This window comes from Felis catus, chromosome D1, assembly GCF_018350175.1.
Source record: "Felis catus isolate Fca126 chromosome D1, F.catus_Fca126_mat1.0, whole genome shotgun sequence".
Classification (NCBI taxonomy): domain Eukaryota; kingdom Metazoa; phylum Chordata; class Mammalia; order Carnivora; family Felidae; genus Felis; species Felis catus.
In genome coordinates, this window is record NC_058377.1 from 7,188,026 (window position 1) to 7,209,220 (window position 21,195).

At 42.1% G+C, this 21,195-nt stretch overlaps 1 protein-coding gene across 1 annotated transcript in view; it reads left to right on the forward strand.

Annotated features, from left to right (window-relative positions):
• Positions 1-8,264: 8,264 nt before the first annotated feature.
• Positions 8,265-21,195, forward strand: part of DDX10 (DEAD-box helicase 10) — a 278,794-nt gene continuing 265,863 nt past the window's right edge. The window contains exons 1-3 of the mRNA XM_011286334.3: positions 8,265-8,556; positions 19,157-19,217; positions 20,219-20,349. Coding sequence (XP_011284636.1) covers positions 8,371-8,556; positions 19,157-19,217; positions 20,219-20,349 — 378 coding nt within the window. The 5' untranslated portion in view covers positions 8,265-8,370. The remainder of the gene's footprint in view (positions 8,557-19,156; positions 19,218-20,218; positions 20,350-21,195) is intronic.

The window sequence follows — 21,195 nt, forward strand, 5'->3', positions numbered from 1 at the left end:
ATCTTTCATAGTTTTATTATGGCATAATTTTACCGGCATTAAACTGGAACTGATTCAAATATATAATAAATTGTAATCAGCTTCAACTGTTATGATTAATTATAATCTATTAGACCAGAGGTTCCCAAAAGGCAATCTGCAGACCAGCTGATCTGGCTGATTGCATCAGAATTGGCTCGTCTCTGTTTTATATTTGCAGAATCAGAATATTTTTGGGTAATGCTGAGAAAGTGCCATTTTAAAAAACACTCCTGATGTGATTCTCAGGAAGCTACCTTTAGAGACTATTCTACTAGATTATGAGCTCCTTGAATCAGGGACAATTTCTTATCATTTTTGTATTTTTGAGGCTTAACAATATCAAGCACACTATAAGATACTTACAAAAACCTAGATAGGTGAATGAACTCATGTGTGCATAGATAAACTAATGGATTTGTGACTCCACACAGCAGTTAGCAACACAGCAGTGGTGGTAGGATAGAACCTCTGGGCTTTCTAGTTTACCTGTGCTAGCCAATTAGGGAAGTATACTTTTGTTGTTCTTGTTCTTGACAATTTCAGAGAGGTTACACTCGGGGATTAAGGTGATTGCATGCTGGCCCTGCCAAGTTCTGGAGGGTATGAGTTGAAGAAGATTGAACTAATCAAAGCTGCAATCTCTAAAATTTCATCAAGGTATTGATTATATTCTAAGAATGATTTCAGACTGAATATAGTAATAAGGCAGAAAGAAACAAAGAGGAATCTTTTTATTTGAATAATCATATGCTTTGTTATATTATTAATTTTTTTCAATAAAAAAGTCAACAAATAGCTGAATTGATTTACCGAAAATTATTTGCCGTTTTTGCATGACAAGAGGACTTGGATGAGTCATGTTTTAGCTTCTTGAGGTCAAGTTATTCAGATCTTGCAGGATAAACAGTATTTAATTTCAGTAACAATGTAAAGAGGCAGGTACAGGATGGAGAGCCAAACAAAGAACTATTCATGAAGAGGTCTTTTGTGTGCCTGGGGAAAAAATGGACCCTGTAGAGGCAAAAAAAAGTTTTCTTTTTTCACTCTAGGTTCTTGGGCTGATCTAATAATTAAATTGACACAAGACAGATTAACAGGAGAAAAACAAATTTAATTCTCACATATGAAAGTTTATAGAAATATGAGACTGGAAGAAGTCACCAAGGTAGGCAGCTTGTGTATCTTTCAGACAAAGAAACAATACATTTGTGAAGAATTGACAAGACATCTGGCTGATGTTACTAAATTAGTACAGAAGTAACAAGTTTTATTTACAAAGCCTTCTTAGCCTTGAATTCCCTTCTCTCTGGTGATAGGGATATCCGTCTCCTTTCTCCCTGGTACAAGAAGAGTGCCTTTCACGTGGGAGATTTATTTCCAGCTTTCAGGAACTCAAAGGACAGAGTGTTTTTATAATGGCTCTTTCTTAAGTAATTTCAATTTAAAATAATTAATATGCTAAAGTGGCCTATTTGGGGGTGTAGTAGGATTCTCGCACAGAAAGTCCTGACACCGAGGCTTTATAATTTCCAGGAAACAACTTTATTCGCAGTGGCACTGCTCAGTTGTGTTCCTACCCAAAGAACTGAGCACCGAACGTTTCTATTTCTTTGTCTCCCCATATATGGCAGGTAACACATTAACATGTAGTCTGATTAAGTAGTCTCTGTTTACAAGGTCATGAGGGATGTTGTCACGCAGGCGGATAGCCAGGTTACCTTGAAGTTTTCTCTCCCTTTTTTTCTCTCTCCTTAGGGAGGGGACCCTACTATTAGGGGCAGCCTGCCCTGAATCCCATCAACCCATAACATTTAACTCTTAAAACATAACTTAGTAAATTGATCAGATTTGTTAAAAAAAAAAAAAAAAGGAAAGAAAAAAACCCTCTGATTCTTCAGTCAAAACCAGCAAGGTTCCAGAAGGGCGTTACCTATCACAATAATTTAGCAATTTTAAGGTAATTATTTATTAATTACCTAATTCCTTGTTTTTATGCAATGTCATTAGGCAAAAATAACCACTGTTAAAATTTTAGCAGTTTTTTATATGGATTCTTTTGTAAGGGTTAAATTGTAGTATAGGGCTAACGCTTAGCTTGAAAAATAACAGCTTTGTGTTGATACTGAAGGTTAAGAGATAACAGCCTTGCTTTACTCTTGTAAACCAAGCCTCATACTCCTGTAAATTAGGCTTCACCAATTAAGGAAACAAAAGTTCAAAGAAAAGAGCATCAGAGGTCAAGGAGATCCACTGGTTGCAACTTAGAGGCAGAAAGTCTAAAATAAACACCTCATTAGGCAACTGTTTCTAACTCATCTGGCAACTGTTTCTGACTCATCTGGAAACTTTCTTTGTTCTGTTCCCAGGTGATGATAAAACGATGTGATCGGCTATAAAAACTCTACCCTGGCTGTTCGGGGCTGCACTCTTATCAAGAGTATTGGTCCCGATTGGTCGGCCTTGCCTCTCATTGTAATAAACTTTGTTGTGACTGTCACTGGTGCCCGTAGCATTCTGTTTCAGGAGTCGTGTGGATGCAACACTTTCAAAGTTTTGCAAAATCGGAGATAAAATACAAAGCTATTATATAATTTCTTAGTAGACATCAGAAAAATGATTTTAAAACTTAATGGAATCAGAAGACAAAACAGAAGATGTTACCATAGAGGGAAATGATATAATATTATTTGAATTGAATATATATTTTTGGAGAAAATATAGGGAATATTAGAAAAAAAGATAGTGATTGCACAGAATGTAGAACTGAAAGGGGAAGTGTCAATCATGATAGATGAATTTAAATAAAAACTGGAAGAGGAAAAAAACATTGAATGTACATTTGTATCACAACTATTTTCTCCTAAATCAGGTACATGGTTGTATAACCTGAATATTAAAGAAGTCATTTTTGTTGGAAATTGCCTATCATAAGCAAGAAGTCTAAATTAAAAAAACAAAACAAAACAGCACAAGTGGAAGCTTTGTGAACTTTGTTTTTACATAAACTCAAACAACGAAAAATTACCGGCTTTTACTGTACCTTGAATGATTCTGTATTTTTTTTAATACTGTCAATGAATGAAAAAAATCAGGTTTAAAATGCAAATGGGTGCAAAAAATGGCATTTATCATATATGCTTAGAAGCAGAAGAAAATGAAAAGTAACGTCACCCAACTGTTAAGCATTCAGAATTGAAATCTGATTTGAAAGTTATTACGTATGTAACTGTTGGTGAGGTAGACTAAAGACTATTTAAAGGGTAAAATATTTAAAGGGCACCTGGTGGCTCAGTCGGTTGAGCATCCAATTCTTGATTTCAGCATAGGACATGATGCCAAGGTCATGGGATTGAGCCCTGCACGGAGCCCTGAGTGGAATCCCCTGTCGGGCTTTGCACTGAGCATGGAGCTTGCTTGCTTAAGATTGTATTTCTTTCTCCCTCTGCCCCTCTGACCTTTTGTGCTCTCTATCTTTCAGTTATAATCAAGAAAGGGTAAAATATAAAACCAAATAATTACACTATCACAGATGCACTGAATGAAATCATTTGAATAAGGCAAGATACACTAAATATTGCTTAATTATCTTAGGTCTGATCTCCATAAGCCCCAGGTAGAAGAGTTAACAATTATTATGAGATTTGTGGCTTTCTAAAGTCTAATATTTTTGCATATGAACATAGATATCGCTCAGCAAATGACGTAACTGAAAAAAGATGAGATCTACATATTTGGTAGACAATTTACAAACACAGAACAGAATCCAAAATAATGTGAGGGGAAGAGATCTCTGTGACTTGGGACGATGCTCTCTTCTTCTCATGACATCATGTTAGCAGGTTGGCCAAAGCAAAAAGCAATAAAGGGTTTACTGAAGACTGAGTTCAAAGTAAATGCTCAAAAAGCTTCTGACAGCAATGTAAAAAATTGTGGGGAAAAAAATGTAACCTGACTAACGTTTGAAATGTGACAGTTTTGAGGTGAAGATGTTATGTCAAGTTGAGAATGGTATCTCCTCAAAAGAAAAAGGTATCTTGTTGTTCATAGATCTGGGAAACTTAAGTGTGGTTCCAATAATAATAATAGTAATAGTAATAGTAATAGTAATAGTAATAGTAATAGTAATAGTAATAGTAATATTATTATTAATATGATAGTACTTGTAGGGTTATCAACAATTAAAAGTCAGAGATATGACAGTGCCACAGTTTCGAATGAAAAAAATAATATATTTTGATAGAAGATCGTCAAAAGTAATTCTCAATCATTCCATATCCCATGTTATACATTCCTCAAACCTAATGGTAAAAAATATACCAAAAATCTGTTTTTTATACTTTTGAAATTTTAATTCCATCCAAGAACTATAAATCTACCTTTCAGTTAATTGAAACATGGAAGGGTTTTGAAATATTAATTTCATCTTTTAAGTAACTTTTAATTTTTTATTTTTTTCAAAAATTTTTTTTTTCAACGTTTATTTATTTTTGGGACAGAGAGAGACAGAGCATGAACGGGGGAGGGGCAGAGAGAGAGGGAGACACAGAATCGGAAACAGGCTCCAGGCTCTGAGCCATCAGCCCAGAGCCTGATGCGGGGCTCGAAATCACGGACAGCGAGATTGTGACCTGGCTGAAGTCGGACGCTTAATCGACTGCGCCACCCAGGCGCCCCTAGTTTTTTAAAAGTTTATTTATTTTGAGAGAAAGAGCACAAGTAGGGGAGGGGCAGAGAGAGAGGGAGAGAGACGGAACCCCAAGCAGGCTCTGCCCTGTCAGCACAGAGCCTAACGTGGGGCTTGAACCCACAAACCACGAGATCATGACCTCAGCTGAAACCAAGAGTCCGATGTTCAACCGACTGAGCCACCCAGGCTCTCTGAAATATTAATTTTGAAATCATTACAAAATATATAATATGAAAGTCGATTTGAAGCCATCCCATCACTAGTATTCACTTAGAAGCAGTAAGCAGTGCTCTTTTATAAATTGTTGATATTTTTACAGATAAATTATCTAGATAAAGGTTAGAATACTAGCCAAAGAAATTCTTTGAAAACACCTATATTTAAATTTATTTCCTCAGTACTAATCTACATGACTATTTTGGTGTGGACATTTCATATTTTAAACCATATTTATTGAAAATAGAACATACCTATAGAAAACTACGTGAGTACAAGGCCGAATGAAATAGAAGTATTTAAGGCAAACATTCTTATAACAACTACCAACATCATCATTCTTTGAGCTCTTCTTTATTTTCTGGCACCTCGAGTTATTCTGTACTTTCTCTGGCCCAGGCCTGGAATTACCTATGTCTACAAAGATCTCTGGTTCATTTGATCGGGGAAAAATGGCATTTATAAACTGAGATTTGGGGGACGGTTGTGCTCATCACTACTGGAGTGTTCTTGCTTTCTCAAACAAGATCATCTTTTTTGAAAAGGTTTTAAAGTACAGAAAGAATATAATGGTCTTTCCACAGTTTTAGAGACATATGTAATTTGGAGAATTATGATGATGAACAATCACAACTATGTAAAAATTTACAGTAGAAACTGATGAATAATATTAAGTAACTGATGAATAATATTACGTAGATTTCGAGGTACAAGGAACAAATATTACACTTCCCCACCCACCAAATTTTAGTATAATTGCTCCCCGGACTGAAGTTTTGCCTATATTTGTAGTAGGAGTTACCAGGCACATTTCCAAAACTTTTTTAGCTCTTCAGGAGCTTGCTGAATATTGGTTGGTATTGGAGAACATAGAGTGTCAATATTAATATGCTGTAAAAACAATTTAATATCCTCAATGTCATAACTGAAAGCCTGCCTAGGACTCATTTCTACAGAAAACAAGGTGTTGTAGCAAATAAGCATGGAAAACACCATGAAGGTGTCATTTTAGGCAATCAAGATATGAGCTATTTGTATTACAAATTATTCCATCCTAATGACTTTGGAATGTGAGATTGAGTTCTTTATTGTGATTAGATTTTTACTTTTCTATTATTTTGTGTTAAAAAGTTGATTTACATAACAAACAAAATGACTTCTATTAAGAATTCTGTTTGACTTTCTGTACAGTTCTTGTTCTTGCTCACGGGTAACAACGCCTTATGTTTCCAAAAATGTTAATAATGATTTCTTTTGAAGATTTCTTTCCTTTTCCTTTGGTTTATTAGTTTTAGGTTCCAACTTTTAAGTTAAAAAAGGATTTCCTTAAACATTTGGTGGTCTTTGGTTATTCTTTCATATTCGAGTAAGGATGATTAGAAATGACAAGTGTGTAGAAGAAGTTATTAATTGGTGGGTTCACTGAAGACACAGGGGGAGCTTAGCAACCCACCATTGCTTTGTCGGCTGCCTAAATGCCATTACGTCCCGGTCTTTCTCTTAGGCCAGTTTTCCGAGAGATCTAGAGATGACCGTTCAGTTTTTTTTTGCCTGAGGTGTATATGTAGCCGGTTGCTTTAGCTTTAGAAGAGTGACTGTGAGAGCTGAGACCCTCATTTGTTGTGTATAGACACTTAAAAGAAATTAAGAACAATTTTTAAAACTGTGATAAGATTCAGGGGTGGCTGGGTGGCTCAGTCAGTTAAGCGACTGACTTCAGCTCAGGTAGCGACCTCATCCTTTGTGAGTTTGAGCCCCTTATCGGGTTCTCTGCTGTCAGTGAGGAGAATGCTTGGGATCCTCTGTCACACCACCCTCTCTGCCCCTCCCCTGCTTTTTCTGTCTCTAAATAAATAAATAAATAAATAAATAAATAAATAAATAAATAAATAAATAAAAATTGTGGTAAGATAAAAATAAAATTTGCCACTTAAACCATTTCTGGGTGTATCATCATCGTTCTGTGGCATTAAGTACATTTGCATCATTGTGCTACCAGTCTCCCAGAGATGTTTTCATCTTACTAAACAGAAACTCTACACCCATTAAACAGGAACTCCCCATTTTCTCCTCACCCTGGCCTCTGGCACCTCTGATTTTGACTACCCTAAGTATCTCAGATAAATGGATTCATCTGGGATTTTTTCTTTTGTGACTGTCTGATTTCACTTACCATAATGTCCTCCAGCTTCATCCACATGGGAACATTGTCAGAATTCCCTTTGTTTTGAGGGCTCAGTATTATCCACTATTCCTGGATGGACACATGGGTGGTTTCCACCTTTTGGATATTAGGAATAATGTTATGAATATGGGTATGTAAACATCTCTTTCAGATACTGCTTTCAATTCTTTCTTGCATATCCAGAGATGGAAGTATTGGATCATATGGTCATTCTATTTTGAATTTTTTGTGGATGTGTATGTAATTTTAAATAGCCTCCCTTTATAAAGCTTCACCCTCCACCATATCTAGTGACCTTGCGTTGGGGGAGGAGATTCTCCAGTTCACAGCCCCACTTCCCCAACCACTTTCTGTCTGGGGAGTAGGCATGTGTTGGGGTAGTCATCAGGCTATGCGGGTTTAAAAAATAATTTGAAGGTGCGAACACTCTACATGTCAGCTTTGAACCTACTTTCTGTTGTCCACGCTACAGCTCTGCCCCCACCACCATCCAGTGTATACCTATGCGCACTCTAGGTAAATGCGTCAAAAAACTAATTCACTGAAGGCCAACTCACTTAAAATGATTTATTGCAAATAACTTTTTTTTCAATTCTTTTAGTTTTCATTTTGCCTTCATAGCAAATTCAGTTCGACTGTGCTTCAGCTCGCTGCTGCAGCAGCAACTGAGTCTGAGGGGCCGGAAAAAAGGGAAAACCTAGAGGGACAGTAGAATATAGAACAATCATTTTTTTTATTCCTAGGTTGGTACTCTGCAGAGGAATATTTGATTTTTGGGCAAATCTTTCAGCTCCCTGGGCCGAAATACGCAAAAAGGGGGGATCACAACTGTAACTCAGATTGAGCACGTGTGCCCGTGTGTGCGTGCCTACGCGCACGCTCGCTCACGCTTTGCCAAGGTAAACCCGGGGCAAGCGTGTATTAACAGCCAAAAAGTGTTAAGCGTGTGACGTCACCATAGTAACAGCAACCGTGCGCATGCGTCCATTTAAAGGGCCGGCGTGCTCCGACGCCGCTAGCCCCGCCTTCTTCCTCAGGCCGCTCCGCCCTGCGGAATCCAAGTCGCCAATCACCGCCCACTTTTTCCTTGCAGTCCAAGGCGCGTGCCCCGGTTTCAAAAGCTCGGGGGCGGGCTCTGGGTTTCGCGCACGCGCCGTCTCCCTCTCCCCCACGCTGGTTCCGCGTCTCCTCAGAACCGTGCCTCCGCCTGGCCTGAGGTGTCTCGTGTCTGGGGGCGGTCTGGGCTGTCGCCGCCGCCGCGATGGGCAAAACTGCCGACTGTCGGGGCCCGGAAGGCCGGCCCGACCCGGTGCGGAGCTTCAACCGTTGGAAGAAGAAACACAGCCACAAGCAGAGCCAAAAGAAGCAGTTGAGGAAGCAGCTGAAGAAGCCCGAGTGGCAGGTGGAGCGCGAGAGTATCAGCCGCCTCATGCAGAACTACGAGAAGGTGGGGCGGGGGCGCGGGGTGGGCGGGCCGCGGGGCTGGGGGGGTACCTGCGGCGGCCGGCCACCTATCCCGGGGGCACGCCGTCGGTCCACCGGGCTGCAGAAGGGAGGCGGCGAGAGGGGCCCGGAGGAGGCCCCACGGGGCGTCACCTGGGTGCCGCAGACCCGGCCAGTGGACCGTCCGGGCCGCTCTTCTGCGCGTCACGCCGTTCCCGACGAAGTGATGGGAATGCACTTCGGAGTAAGGAGATGAGTAGTGAAACAGTTACTCTAATACTCACAGTAATACCCACCACGGTGGTGGGAATCATGACCCCTAGATTTGGAGCCGCTAACCCATCCATAATAATACCAATTACTTACCTGGAACTGAGGTACGGGTCGTACTCCTGTTGTACAGATGAGAACAGTGAGGCTCTGAGAAGATAAGGAGTCTGTTTTTTTTTTTTTTTTGATTTAAAACAATTTTTTTATTAAAACAATTAAAAAAAATTTTTTTTTTCCAACGTTTATTTATTTTTGGGACAGAGAGAGACAGAGCATGAACGGGGGAGGGGCAGAGAGAGGGGGAGACACAGAATCGGAAGCAGGCTCCAGGCTCTGAGCCATCAGCCCAGAGCCCAACGCGGGGCTAGAACTCACGGACCGCGAGATCGTGACCTGGCTGAAGTCGGACGCTTAACCGACTGCGCCACCCAGGCGCCCCTTAAAACAATTTTTTAATGTTTATTTTTGAGAGAGAGAAAGAGAGACACAGAGTGTGAGAGGGGGAGGGGCAGAGAGAGCCGGAGACCCAGAATCCGAAGCAGGCTCCGGGCTCTGGGCTGTCAGCACAGAGCCCGATGTGGGGCTCGAACCCACGGACTGTGAACCCCGAGATCATGACCTGAGCCCAAGTCAGAGGCTCAAGCGACTGAGCCCCCCAGGTACCTGGGCAAGGAACCTGTTTTAAGCTCCCATGTTAGTTGGTGAAGTGCGATTGGGACCTAGACCCATGTCTTTCCAGTTCCAGGGCTTTTCCTTTTTTTTTTTTTTAATTTTTTTTTTGTTAACGTTTATTTATTTTTGAGACAGAGAGAGAGACAGAGCATGAGCAGGGGAGGGTCAGAGAGAGGGAGACACAGAATCTGAAGCAGGCTCCAGGCTCTGAGCTGTCGGCACAGAGCCCGACGCCGGGCTCGAACTCACGGACCGCGAGATCATGACCTGGGCCGAAGTCGGCCGCTTAACCGACCGAGCCACCCAGGCGCCCCAGAGCTTTTCCTGTTAACCGTCATGCCAGGTCTGCATCCTGCCTCATCGGTCTTCGTTCATCTCGTTTTCTCTCCTTAGGTTCGTGACCCCATCCAAGAATTGACTTAGGGAAAGTTGGATTCCGGGTCTGTTTCTGGCACCTGCCACCCCACATTGTTGTTGATGTCCCCAGATGAGTATCCCTGTGGTTCCCATTTTGACCTCTTGTCCTCACTGTGCCACCCCCCCCCCCAGCACTGTCAGTACCCCTTCTTCTCTTCCCCACCCCTAAATCCCTTCTGTTGGCCTTCACCCGCCTCACTCACCCTCTCAGTGATTGCCCCCTTCTAGTGAGGTATAATCAGGGGTTTAATATGTGGGACCTTTCTGGAATTATGGTCATCAAGTGTCATGCTGGTATAGCTTTCCTTTAAGCGACCCTTAGGTCAACGGTAAGATTAGGTAGATAAACTTTATCTTTGTCTGCGTTAAGGTAAATGGTAATTGGATCCTGGCTTTTGATGACCAGACGAGTGGCTTTGGGTAGGTGACTTATTCTGTCAGCTTCCCCTTTCTTGTCTTTTTTTTTTTTTTTTTTTTCAACGTTTATTTATTTTTGGGACAGAGAGAGACAGAGCATGAACGGGGAGGGGCAGAGAGAGAGGGAGACACAGAATCGGAAACAGGCTCCAGGCTCTGAGCCATCAGCCCAGAGCCTGACGCGGGGCTCGAACTCACGGACCGCAAGATCGTGACCTGGCTGAAGTCGGACGCTCAACCGACTGCGCCACCCAGGCGCCCCCCCTTTCTTGTCTTTAGAAGGCATAGTAATGTTTATAAGTTGTTGTGAGGAGTTAGTAAGAATGCGTGTAAAGTGTTCTGCATGATGCCTGATACATATAAATGTATTTGCTGTTAAATTATTACTACTATTGCTGATGCACAGCACTTCAAGAAACCACTGTAAACTACCGTTAGATGGCATTTTAGAGTCTTGATCTAACTAGAATTGCTTAGGGGCTATATAGTCTCAGCCCTTCTTTATCCTCTTCCCTGCTGTGTAATCCCAAGGGTTATTCCTGGGGACTGGTGACTCCTTCTTGTATTCCATCCACAGCTCTTCTGAGTTCATATTCTTTTTTTCTGACCGTGCTGGATGTTTTTACCCGAGTGTCGTAGGATCCCTTAAAAACACAAGTCCAAAACTGAGCTCATTATCTTTTATTTCTAAATTCACAGTCCTGTGTATTTGTTCCCTATTTGCCACTCTAACAAATTATTTTCTCATAGTTCTGGAAGCCATAAGTCTGAAATCCAGTTCACTGGCCTGAAATCAAGGTATCAGCAGGGCCATACTCCCTCTGGAGGCTCTCAGGGAAAATCCCACTTCTTCTTTTTTTTTTTTTTTAATGTTCATTTATTTCTGAGATAGTTGGAGACAGAGTGTGAGTGGGGGAGGGGCAGAGAGAGAGAGGGAGACACAGAATCTGAAACAGGCTCTAGGCTCTGAGCTGTCAGTACAAAGCCTGACATAGGGCTTGAACTCATGAACTGCAAGATCATGGCGTGAGCCAAAGTTGGATGTCCAAACAACTGGGCCACCCAGACGACCCAGAAAATCCCACCTCTTGCTTCTAGTTTCTGGTGGCTGTTTTTATTCCTTGGCTTGTGGTTGCGTTCAGTCTGTGCTTTGGATAGCTTCCCTTCTGTCCTGTGTCAAATCTACTTCTAACCATTTTATTTTTATTTATTTATTTAAAGTTTATTTATTTTGAGAGAGAAAGGGAGTGATTGGGGGAGGGGCAGAGAGAGAGAGAGAGAGAAAATATCCCAGGCAGGCTTCACACACTGCCCCTGTGGAGCCCAACGCCTTGTTCAGTCTTATGAACCATGAGATCATGACCTGAGTCGAAATCAAGAGTCAAATGCTTAACCCACTGAACCACCCAGGCGTCCCTTATTTATTATTTTTATTTTATTTTATTATTGTTCTTTATTTTATTTTATTTTTTTAACGTTTTATTTTTGAGACAGAGGGAGAGAGACAGAGCATGAACAGGGGAGGGGCAGAGAGAGAGGGAGACACAGAATCGGAAGCAGGTCCCAGGCTCTGAGCCATCAGCCCAGAGCCCGACGCGGGGCTGGAACTCACGGACCGCGAGATCGTGACCTGAGCCGAAGTCGGACGCTTAACCGCCTGAGCCACCCAGGTGCCCCTTATTATTGTTCTTTAAAAAATATTTATTTTGAGAGAGCGAGAGAGCAAACATGAGCATGGGAGGGACAGAGAGAGAGGACAGAGAGAGAATCCCAAGCAGGCTCCGCACTGTCAGTGCAGAGCCGGGCATGAGGCTCAGTCTCATGAGCCATGAGATCATGACCTGAGCCGAAACCAAGAGTCAGATGCTTAACCAACTAAGCTACCCAGGTGTCCCTGTTTTCATTTTATTTGAGAGAGAGAGAGAGAGAGCAAGCATGAGCTTGCACGTGAGCAGGGAAGAGGGACAGAGGGAGGGAGACAGAATCTCGAGCAGCCTCCACACTGAGCACAGAACCCAACTCAGGGCTTGATCCCATGACCCTGGCTCATGGCTGAGCCAAGATCAAGAGTCAGATGCTCAACCGACTGAGCCATCCAGGCGCCTTGTACTTCTGCACTTTTTAAATAAGGATACTTCTGATTGTGTTTAGGGCCCACTCAGATAATTGAAGATAATTGCCCATCTCAAGGTCTTTAATAACGATGTGCAAAATCACTTTTGCCATCTAAGGTAATATTCACAGTTCTGGAGGTTAGCATATGGATATACTTGGGGGCTGTTGTTTAGCCCACCACATCCTAGCCCCACCGTGTAAGCAGACTGTCAAGCTAGAGACCTAGGAGTAATCCTAGACGCTTCCCTCTCACCACTTGTACTTACATCCAGTCAGTCACACTGATAATTTCCTCTGCCTTTTAAATTTTTTAAACTGTTACTCTGTCCCCCCTGCTATGTCTTAGTTCAGGCCCCCTCATCTCTTGTCTGGGTTGCTACAGTAGTTATTGCTTATAATAGGGATTAGCAAGCTTTTTCTGTAAAGGACAGGATAGTAAATGATTTCAACTCTGCATGTCAGAAGGCTGGAACCACTCAACCCTGCCATTGTAACATAGAGGCTGCCATGGAAATAGTTAAACAGATGGGTATAGTTGTGTTCCTGCAAAACTTCAGTGAGGAAAACTGGTGGCTAATGGGGATTTGGCCCTTAGGCCTTATTCCCTTCTACTCTGTCCTCCGTATTGCTGACAGAATGATTCTTTCCAAGATGAAAATCCAGTCATCCTATTATTGATAAAAACCCTTCCTTGACTCACAATTACTTTCAGGAAAATGGTCAAATACTTTATTAAAACATTTTTTTTAATGTTTATTTTTTTTTGAGAGAGACAGAGCATGAGTGGGGGAGGGGCAAAGAGAGAGGGAGACACAGAATCTGAAGCAGGCTCCAGGCTCCTAGCTTTGTCAGCACAGAGCCTGATGCGGGGCTTGAACCCACGAACTGCGAGATCATGACCTGAGCCGAAGTCGGACGCTTAACCGACTGAGCCACCCTGGTGCCCCAATGGTCAAATACTTTAATGTGTCAACATGTTCTTCTCTAGTGGAAGCATAAGTTATTTGTGGTCAGGCAGACCTGGCTTAAATCTCACTCAGTTTGGGTATTGACTAGCCAGTTTCTTAATATTCCTGAGTCTCAGTTTCTTTCATTCAGCAGAGATCACTAAATGTTACAAGGCTCAAATGAGGTAGCCTGTGATAGGCATACGTGAAAGAACAATTTGTAGTTTTGTGAATTGGCCTTGGTCCTTGATGCTTCTTGTCCTGGTACTTGATGTTTCCACCATTTGCAGTGAGCACCCCCATTCTCTCACTGTAGGAATACTTGCCAGGACTTTAGGATTGAAACTTCTCTTCCCAACCTCCCCAGTAGAGTTAGGGCTGCTGTCTGTAGCATTTTGTATATACTTTTGTTACAGTATTTATCACCCGGCTGTGATGATTGGTTTCTGTAACTTCTTCGTTAACTCTCCCACTAGACCATGAACTTCAAGGTCAGAAACCATGGATACACTCACCTTTTCGCTTCCCAGACACTGGTAGCACAATGCTTATCCTGGAATAGGCGCTCAGTGTTGACATGTTGTTTGGTGCATGAGGACCTTTTCCAGATTGCTTTATTCTAGTTGGTAACATCAGTCTATTCTTTTTGGTCTTTTGTTTTAATTATAATTACTAACATTTATGAAGCTTTTTACATGTTATTTTGCCATATCGTCACAGTAGACAACATCATGAGACTATTTACATTATATGGGTGAGAAGCTTTAAGGAAGAGCAAGATTAAATAATTTCTGTAAGGTTAAGTAGCTGCTAGTGAGAAACTTCTGACTCTGGTTAGTCTAGGAATGATGCCAGACTCCAAATCACTATACTTTACTGCATTGTACTGCATGGATGTTTAAATTCTAATCTTTTCACTAAATTGAAGGAGTAGATTTTTCCTGTAAGTATTGCCATGTTTTATTATTTTTTTTTTACTCATAGAAATATTTTCTTAATATTTTGTCAAGAAGGAAATGCACTGTAAATCGAATACCAGGGCTAGCCGTACTAGAATACCAGCAAAGCAGATTGTTACTGTCCAGGTAACTAAGGTTCAGACCCTCACTACAAGCTGCCTCAGATGATAACATTTGTGCATAAAACTTTTTCTTACAGTGTGTTTACAATACAGGGGTGCTGCTAGGTAGTCTCTCTGGGAAAATACTGGACAATTTGATTCAGAAACATTTTGTAACAGTTTGACAAGGCACTTGTTGAGGCCTAGGTCGTAAAAGATGGGAAAAAATACATGTCTTTGTCTCTAGGGCAGAGAGTTGGTACCTATGTACAGTGCTGTGGAGTTAGAGTGGTGTAATTATGGGGACAGAAGTTGATTTATTCTGTCCCTGCCATTTCTGGCTAGGTGACTTAGAAGAATATGTTTACTCTGGGCATGCTCCCCTTCCTCCTCGTGGTTGCAGCCTCAGGCCTGGCTTGTGGAGCTGAGTGTGAGCTGGATTGCAGCCCCTATACCTCAGCCTTTGTAAATTTTTTAATTTTTTAATTTTTTAATTTTTTTAAGTAGGCTTCATCCCCAGTGCGGAGCCCAACGTGGGGTCTGAACTTATGACCCTGAGATCAAGACTTGAGCTGAGATCAAGAGTCAGACACTTAACCGACTGAGCCACAGGTGCCCCTACATGCCTTTGTGTAGGGCGCGAACCGCCCAGCAGTTTGTGGTGGCTGTGAGTCGAGCAGCTTTGAATGATGTGTTCTCCAGATAGAAAAGATGGGCAAGAACATTGTAGGTCAAGGGAGCAACACAAGGATATACAAAAAGATGTGAAAATAAGTGATGTTCTCTGAGGGGGAGATTCTCCTTGAAGTGTGGTATGTGTTCCCAAGCTGGCTCCGGGAGAAGAGGGGCAGAGGTGGATTGACAATGGTTTTGGAGGCTGTAGTAGTTAGAATAATGGCCTCCTAAAGATGTCTGTAGCCTAATCCTGAAACCTGTGAGTAAGTTACATGGCAGGGAGTATCTGTAGAAGCTGGAAAAAGCAAGGATAGGGATTCTTTCCAATAGTCACCAGAAAGAATGGAGCCCAGCCATACACTGTAATTTTAGCTGTGTGAGATCCATTTTGGACTTCTGACTTTCAGAGTTACAAGTTAATAAATTCACGTTGGTTTAAGCCACTGTTAATGGGAATTTGTTTCAGCAACCATAGGAAGTATGTACAGAGGCCATGTTTAGAGACTTTATTATTTTTTTTGTGTTTTACTTAAAAAATTTTTAAAAAAATGTTTATTTTTGAGACAGAGAGAGACAGAGCACTAGCAGCGGATGGGCAGAGAGAGAGAGAGAGAGAGAGAGACAGAATCTGAAGCAGGCTCCAGGCTCTGAGCCGTCAGCACAGAGCCTGATGTCAGGCTCGAACCCATGAACCATGAGATCATGACCTGAGCTGAAGTTGGACGCTTAACCAACTGAGCTACCAAGGTGCCCCCATGTTTAGAGACTTTAACCAAAAATAGTAGGCAGTCTCTGGGGGCAAGTAGAGAGCATACCCAAAGGCTGTGGAGGCTGAGACCGGGTCGGAGACTGTTAGTATAGTGTAGGTCTTAGATCTTCTGACAGGCAAATGCCAAAGTGGGATTAAGTGAATTGGAGATTTTTTTTTTTAACATTTATTCATTTTTGAGAGACAGGGCGTGAGTGGGGGAGGGGCAGAGAGAGAGGGAGACACAGAACCTGAAGCAGGCTCCAGGCTCTGAGCTGTCAGCACAGAGCCTGACGCGGGGCTCGAACTCCTGGAACGTGAGATCATGACCTGAGCTGAAGTCGGACGCTTAACCGCCTGAGCCCCCCAGGTGCCCCAGTGAATTGGAGATTTATTGGGGGGAAGTGTCTGTGCAAGTGAAAGAGAAGGAACAGAAATAGGGAAAGGAGGGAGTTGGAGGAGCCATGGGAAGAGACTCAGGCTGCAGCACAGTCTAAGAAAGCTTCTGTTGATGGGGCGTCCTAGAGCCACTGTTGCCCATTAAGGGAATCTCCTGTCCTGCAGGAATGGGTCTCTGATCGTCCTGCTGCTAGGGAAGAATGGTGCTGTCAGTGGTAGATCTGGAGGACCGACCGCTGCTGGGGAGTCAGGACTGAGTGGCTTATCCCTAAGGCCACCCTGTAAGGGTGTGTGTTGGGGGTTCTGAGGGAGAGTTGGGGATTGAAGCTTGTTGAGAGAGGTTGGAGATCTTTGTTTCAGTTCCCCTGTTGTCACTGCTGCTAAATGACTCCATCTCTGCACCTGGGATTCTTTTAGACTTGCTTTGAATCAGCTAGTGCTGTATAGGAACCCTGCATTCTAATGTAGTTTCCCCCCTATAGTCAATCAGAATTTGGGGTGGCTTGAGGCGGATTGCTTTTCTTGTCGTGACTGCAGTGGGTGGAGCATTCCAGGATGTTCTTACACTTACTTTCTTCTCCGGCTTTGAGGATGTGGAAGCATTATTTGCTTTTGTGAGAAACATGAGTAGTGAGAAGAGAGTTGCAAGAAGTATAGGAGGTAGTTGAGTGGTGTCCACCCTGCTTTTCCTCCCGCCCCCTCCAGCTTTCCCTGGAAAGCTGATGAGAAGTCTGGGACAAGTACTGTCACTGGAAAATTGTTTTCTGATTTCAGAAGAGTGATACAGATTTCAGAGGGAGGGTGAACATTGGAAGACAGGAGTGATTTTTTAAGAAAAGAAACATCTGAAGGGAAGGGGAGAAAATGTTATTTTGTTTGTAGGACCCACAGCCGACTCTGTGACTTCTAATTATTCCTTGGATTGTAACAGAGTTTTCTTTAAAAAAAATTTTTTTTTAACGTTTATTTATTTTTGAGACAGAGAGAGACAGAGCATGAACAGGGGAGGGGCAGAGAGAGAGGGAGACACAGAATCTGAAACAGGCTCCAGGCTTTGAGCTGTCAGCATAGAGCCCGACGCGGGGCTCGAACTCACGGACCGTGAGATCATGACCTGAGCCGAAGTCGGGCGCTTAACCGACCAAGCCACCCAGGCGCCCCTAACAGAGAGTTTTCTAGAACAGACTTGACAACCGTTTTCTGTAAAGGGCCAGATAGTCAATATTAGGCTTTGTGGGCCACATGACCTGTGTCACAACGGCATAAGCAACACGTAAATGAGTGGTTGTAGCTGTGCTCCAGGTTAACTGTTTGCAAAAACAAGCAGCAGGTGGATTGGGCCATAGTTTGACTCCTGTTCCAGTTCATGAGTCGAGTACAGATTTCCTTCTGTTTCTTTGACTTTTTTCTAAGAAAATGTTGTAAATGTTTATGGCTGATAAAGTGCTGGAACCGTTTTCGTTTTTCCAGACTTTCCATTTAGGAGGGTTGACAGACTAGAGGGAGAGGTGCAGCATTTCCTTGGAGTGGCCCGCTGTGCCCGGGCTGTGTCTCTGGTGGAGGATGAACGTGTGTTGCCCGTCTGGCTCCTTCTGTAGGCATTCTGTTCTTTGTGAAAACAGCTTTTTAGCTGATTGTACCACAAGTGCACATGTGGACTTCACCTAATTTTAATGCTGTGTTTGGGATATTGACCTTCTAATTGGGAGGTCAGTTGACCTAATTTTAATGTTGTGTTTGGGAGATTGACCCCTTGATGGGACAAGATGTTCTAATGAACTTTTCTCTCTCTCATGTGAGTGTACTCATTACTCCTCTTTACTGTTCTCTGGAATGATTTGTGGGAATCAAGGCAATGTTTTAATACTTGTGTTTGCAGCATGTGAGAACAGAGACTAACCATATCTGGGCTGCTTTAAGAATCTTGGAGAAGATGATGTGTAGACTGTAAAATGAAATAAAAGCTGTCATCCCTTTACTGCCTGGAGTATAATTTAAATAAATGAACCTTACAAATGCAACTTTTCCCTTTTGTGAATCATGAATAATTTGGCAGCATATTCCCAGATCTGAACAGGAGTTCCTGCTTTCAGCATCTGTAATAAAATAATTCTCCTGAGTAACCGAAATGAAATTCAGAAAATTGGGTTTATGCTAATGAAGAACATCAGTAATGAACATTTAGATAATGTAAAGTTAAAGGGCAAAATGTTACTTATTGTGGCTTCAAAGCATGACAGAGACATTTCCTCTGGTTATTGTTAAATAATGCCCCCTCCTTTACTATACCCCCGAATGAGGAGTTGTCTGGTTGGATTTTGCATGCCATTGACTTATGGTTAAAACTTGAAAAGGTTTGTGATAACAAGATACATTTCTCCAATTAAGTTCAATCATTTCTCCAAAGTGTGTAAGTAGAAATATTCTCATTGTGCTCTGTGGCGTAGAGTCCCTTTGCTCCTTATTTCTTAAACTGATATTCCTTGAAGGATGGTCTGAAGGTAAAGTTTCTTCCTAAAATTGATGTGCTGTTGACCTACCATATTCTTAGAGGTGAAGGAGGGTGGTGCTGGTGATGGTTGTGTGTGTGTGTGTGTGTGTGTGTGTGTGTTGAATGAATGAGGTGTTTTTATTTTTAAACCAATTTAAATTGTTACAAGTTTATATTTTTGATTCATGATAACTTCCTTATGGTGTATTTCCTTCTAGAAGGAACATTGGTTTTTAATTAGTAGTGATTGAATTCAATCCTGTAGTACCAAGAATTAGCTGGACGGCACAATGTAGACAAAAAATGGTTTTGTTGTAAGACAAATGAATTATATATAATTATATGAATTATATATTTTACCTTAGCTGAACAGTCTCCTTGTTCTTTTTTCAGATAAATGTAAATGAAATTACAAGATTTTCAGATTTCCCTTTGTCCAAAAAAACATTAAAAGGTAGGAGGATGGTAATCTTGGGACATGTTGTTGGATTTCTTGATGTTTTTTATAAACAGAAAAATATTTAGAGTATTTAACCTGAAAAAGATCATTTTGGCAAATAATTTTGATATCTTGAACCTTTAACACCAGGAAACAATATTAATTCATTTGAGTTTTACTGATGTGTCATTCTCATCTCCTTTCTGGACTGGTTAAAGAGCAGTAGTGAAAAAGCAAGATGCCATAGCCTGTCAGGAATTAAAATAAAATCTAATTATGTTAGTTAAAATGAACAAGAAAACAAAAGTGATGTCTTTTATATTAGTGTGTCAGGGCCACCAGAACAAAATCCCACAGACTGGGGGGCTTAGAAGAAATTAATATTCTCACAGTTATGGAGGCTGGAAGTCCAAAGATGGAGTTGTTGGCAGGTTTAGTTTCCTTTGAGAGCCATCATCGTGGAAGGGATTGTTCCAGAACTCTCTCCTTGGCTTGCAGATGACGACTCTCTTGTGCATCTTCATGTGGTTGTTCCTCTGGACAGTCATACCATTGGTATCTCTTTTGTGTCCAGATTTCCCCTTGTGAGGACACCAGTCACATCAGATCAAGGCTCATTTGAACTTAATCATCACTTCAAAGGCCCTCTTTTTTTTTTTTTTTTTTTTTTTTTTTTTAGTGTTTATTTTTGAGACAGAGAGACAGCATGAGCAGGGGAGGGGCAGAGAGAGAGGGGAAGACAGAATCTGAAGCAGGCTCCAGGCTCTGAGCTGTCAGCACAGAGCCTGACGTGGGGCTCGAACTCACAAACTGCAAGATCATGACCTGAACAAAGTTGGACACTTAACTAACTAAGCCATCCAGGCACTCCAAAGGGCCTCTTTCTGAATACGGTCACAGTCAAAGGTACTGGGTGTTAGGCTTCAATGTAGGAATTTTAGGGGGCGCCGTTCAGTCCGTACTACTGTTTTGTAGGAGTTTTCTACAGTATCACTTTCCTTCCTTCTACATGGCAGGTTTGCAAGAAGCCCAGTACCGTTTGGTAACTGAGATACAGAAGCAGACTATTGGATTGGCTTTGCAAGGGAAAGATGTTCTTGGAGCTGCCAAGACAGGATCTGGCAAGACTTTGGCTTTCCTTGTTCCAGTAAGTAGTTTATTCATACTGGGTTAGGTCCTCTATTACGTGATTTTATTTTACTTATTTTCTTATTTATTAATTTAAAAAAATGTTTGTTTTTGAAAGAGAGAGAGACAGAGTGTGAGTAGAGGAGGGGGAGAGAGACAGGGAGACACAGTTTTGAAGCAGGCTCCAGGCTCTGAGCTGTCAGCACAGAGCCCATTGCAGACCTTGAACCCACAGACCGTGAGATCATGACCTGATCATGATCAAAGTTGGATGTTCAACTGACTGAGGCACCTAGGTGCCCCTAAACCTTTTTTTAATGTTTATTTATTTATTTTGAGAGAGAGAGAGTGCACACAAGCTGGGGAGGGGCACAGAGTGAGAGAGAGAATCTGCACTGACAGCGCAGAGCCTGATGCAGGGCCTGAACCTGTGAACCTGAGATCGTGATCCAAGCTGAAATCAGGAGTTGGATGCTTAACTGACTGAGCCACCCAGGCACCCTGTTATTTATTTATTCTAAAAAAAATGTTTATTTTGGGAGAGAGCATGTGCGTGAGCAGGGGTAGGGGCAGAGAGAGAGAGGGAGAGAGAGAATCCTAAGCATGCTCCACACGGTCAGCATGGAGCCCGATGTGGGGCTTGAGCCTGTGCGCTGAACCATGAGATCATGACCTGAGCCGAAACCAAGAGCCAGATGCCCAACCAACTGAACCACCCTAAGTGCCTCTCTGTTATATGATTGTAAAGCATTCTTTGCCTAGGTACAAATCATTATGGAGAGAGTTGTTTCCTATTGGATTCCCCTGGCTAGAATGCCACTTTTAACAGACAGGGGCCCCCAGCTGTCCTGTTCTCCACCATATT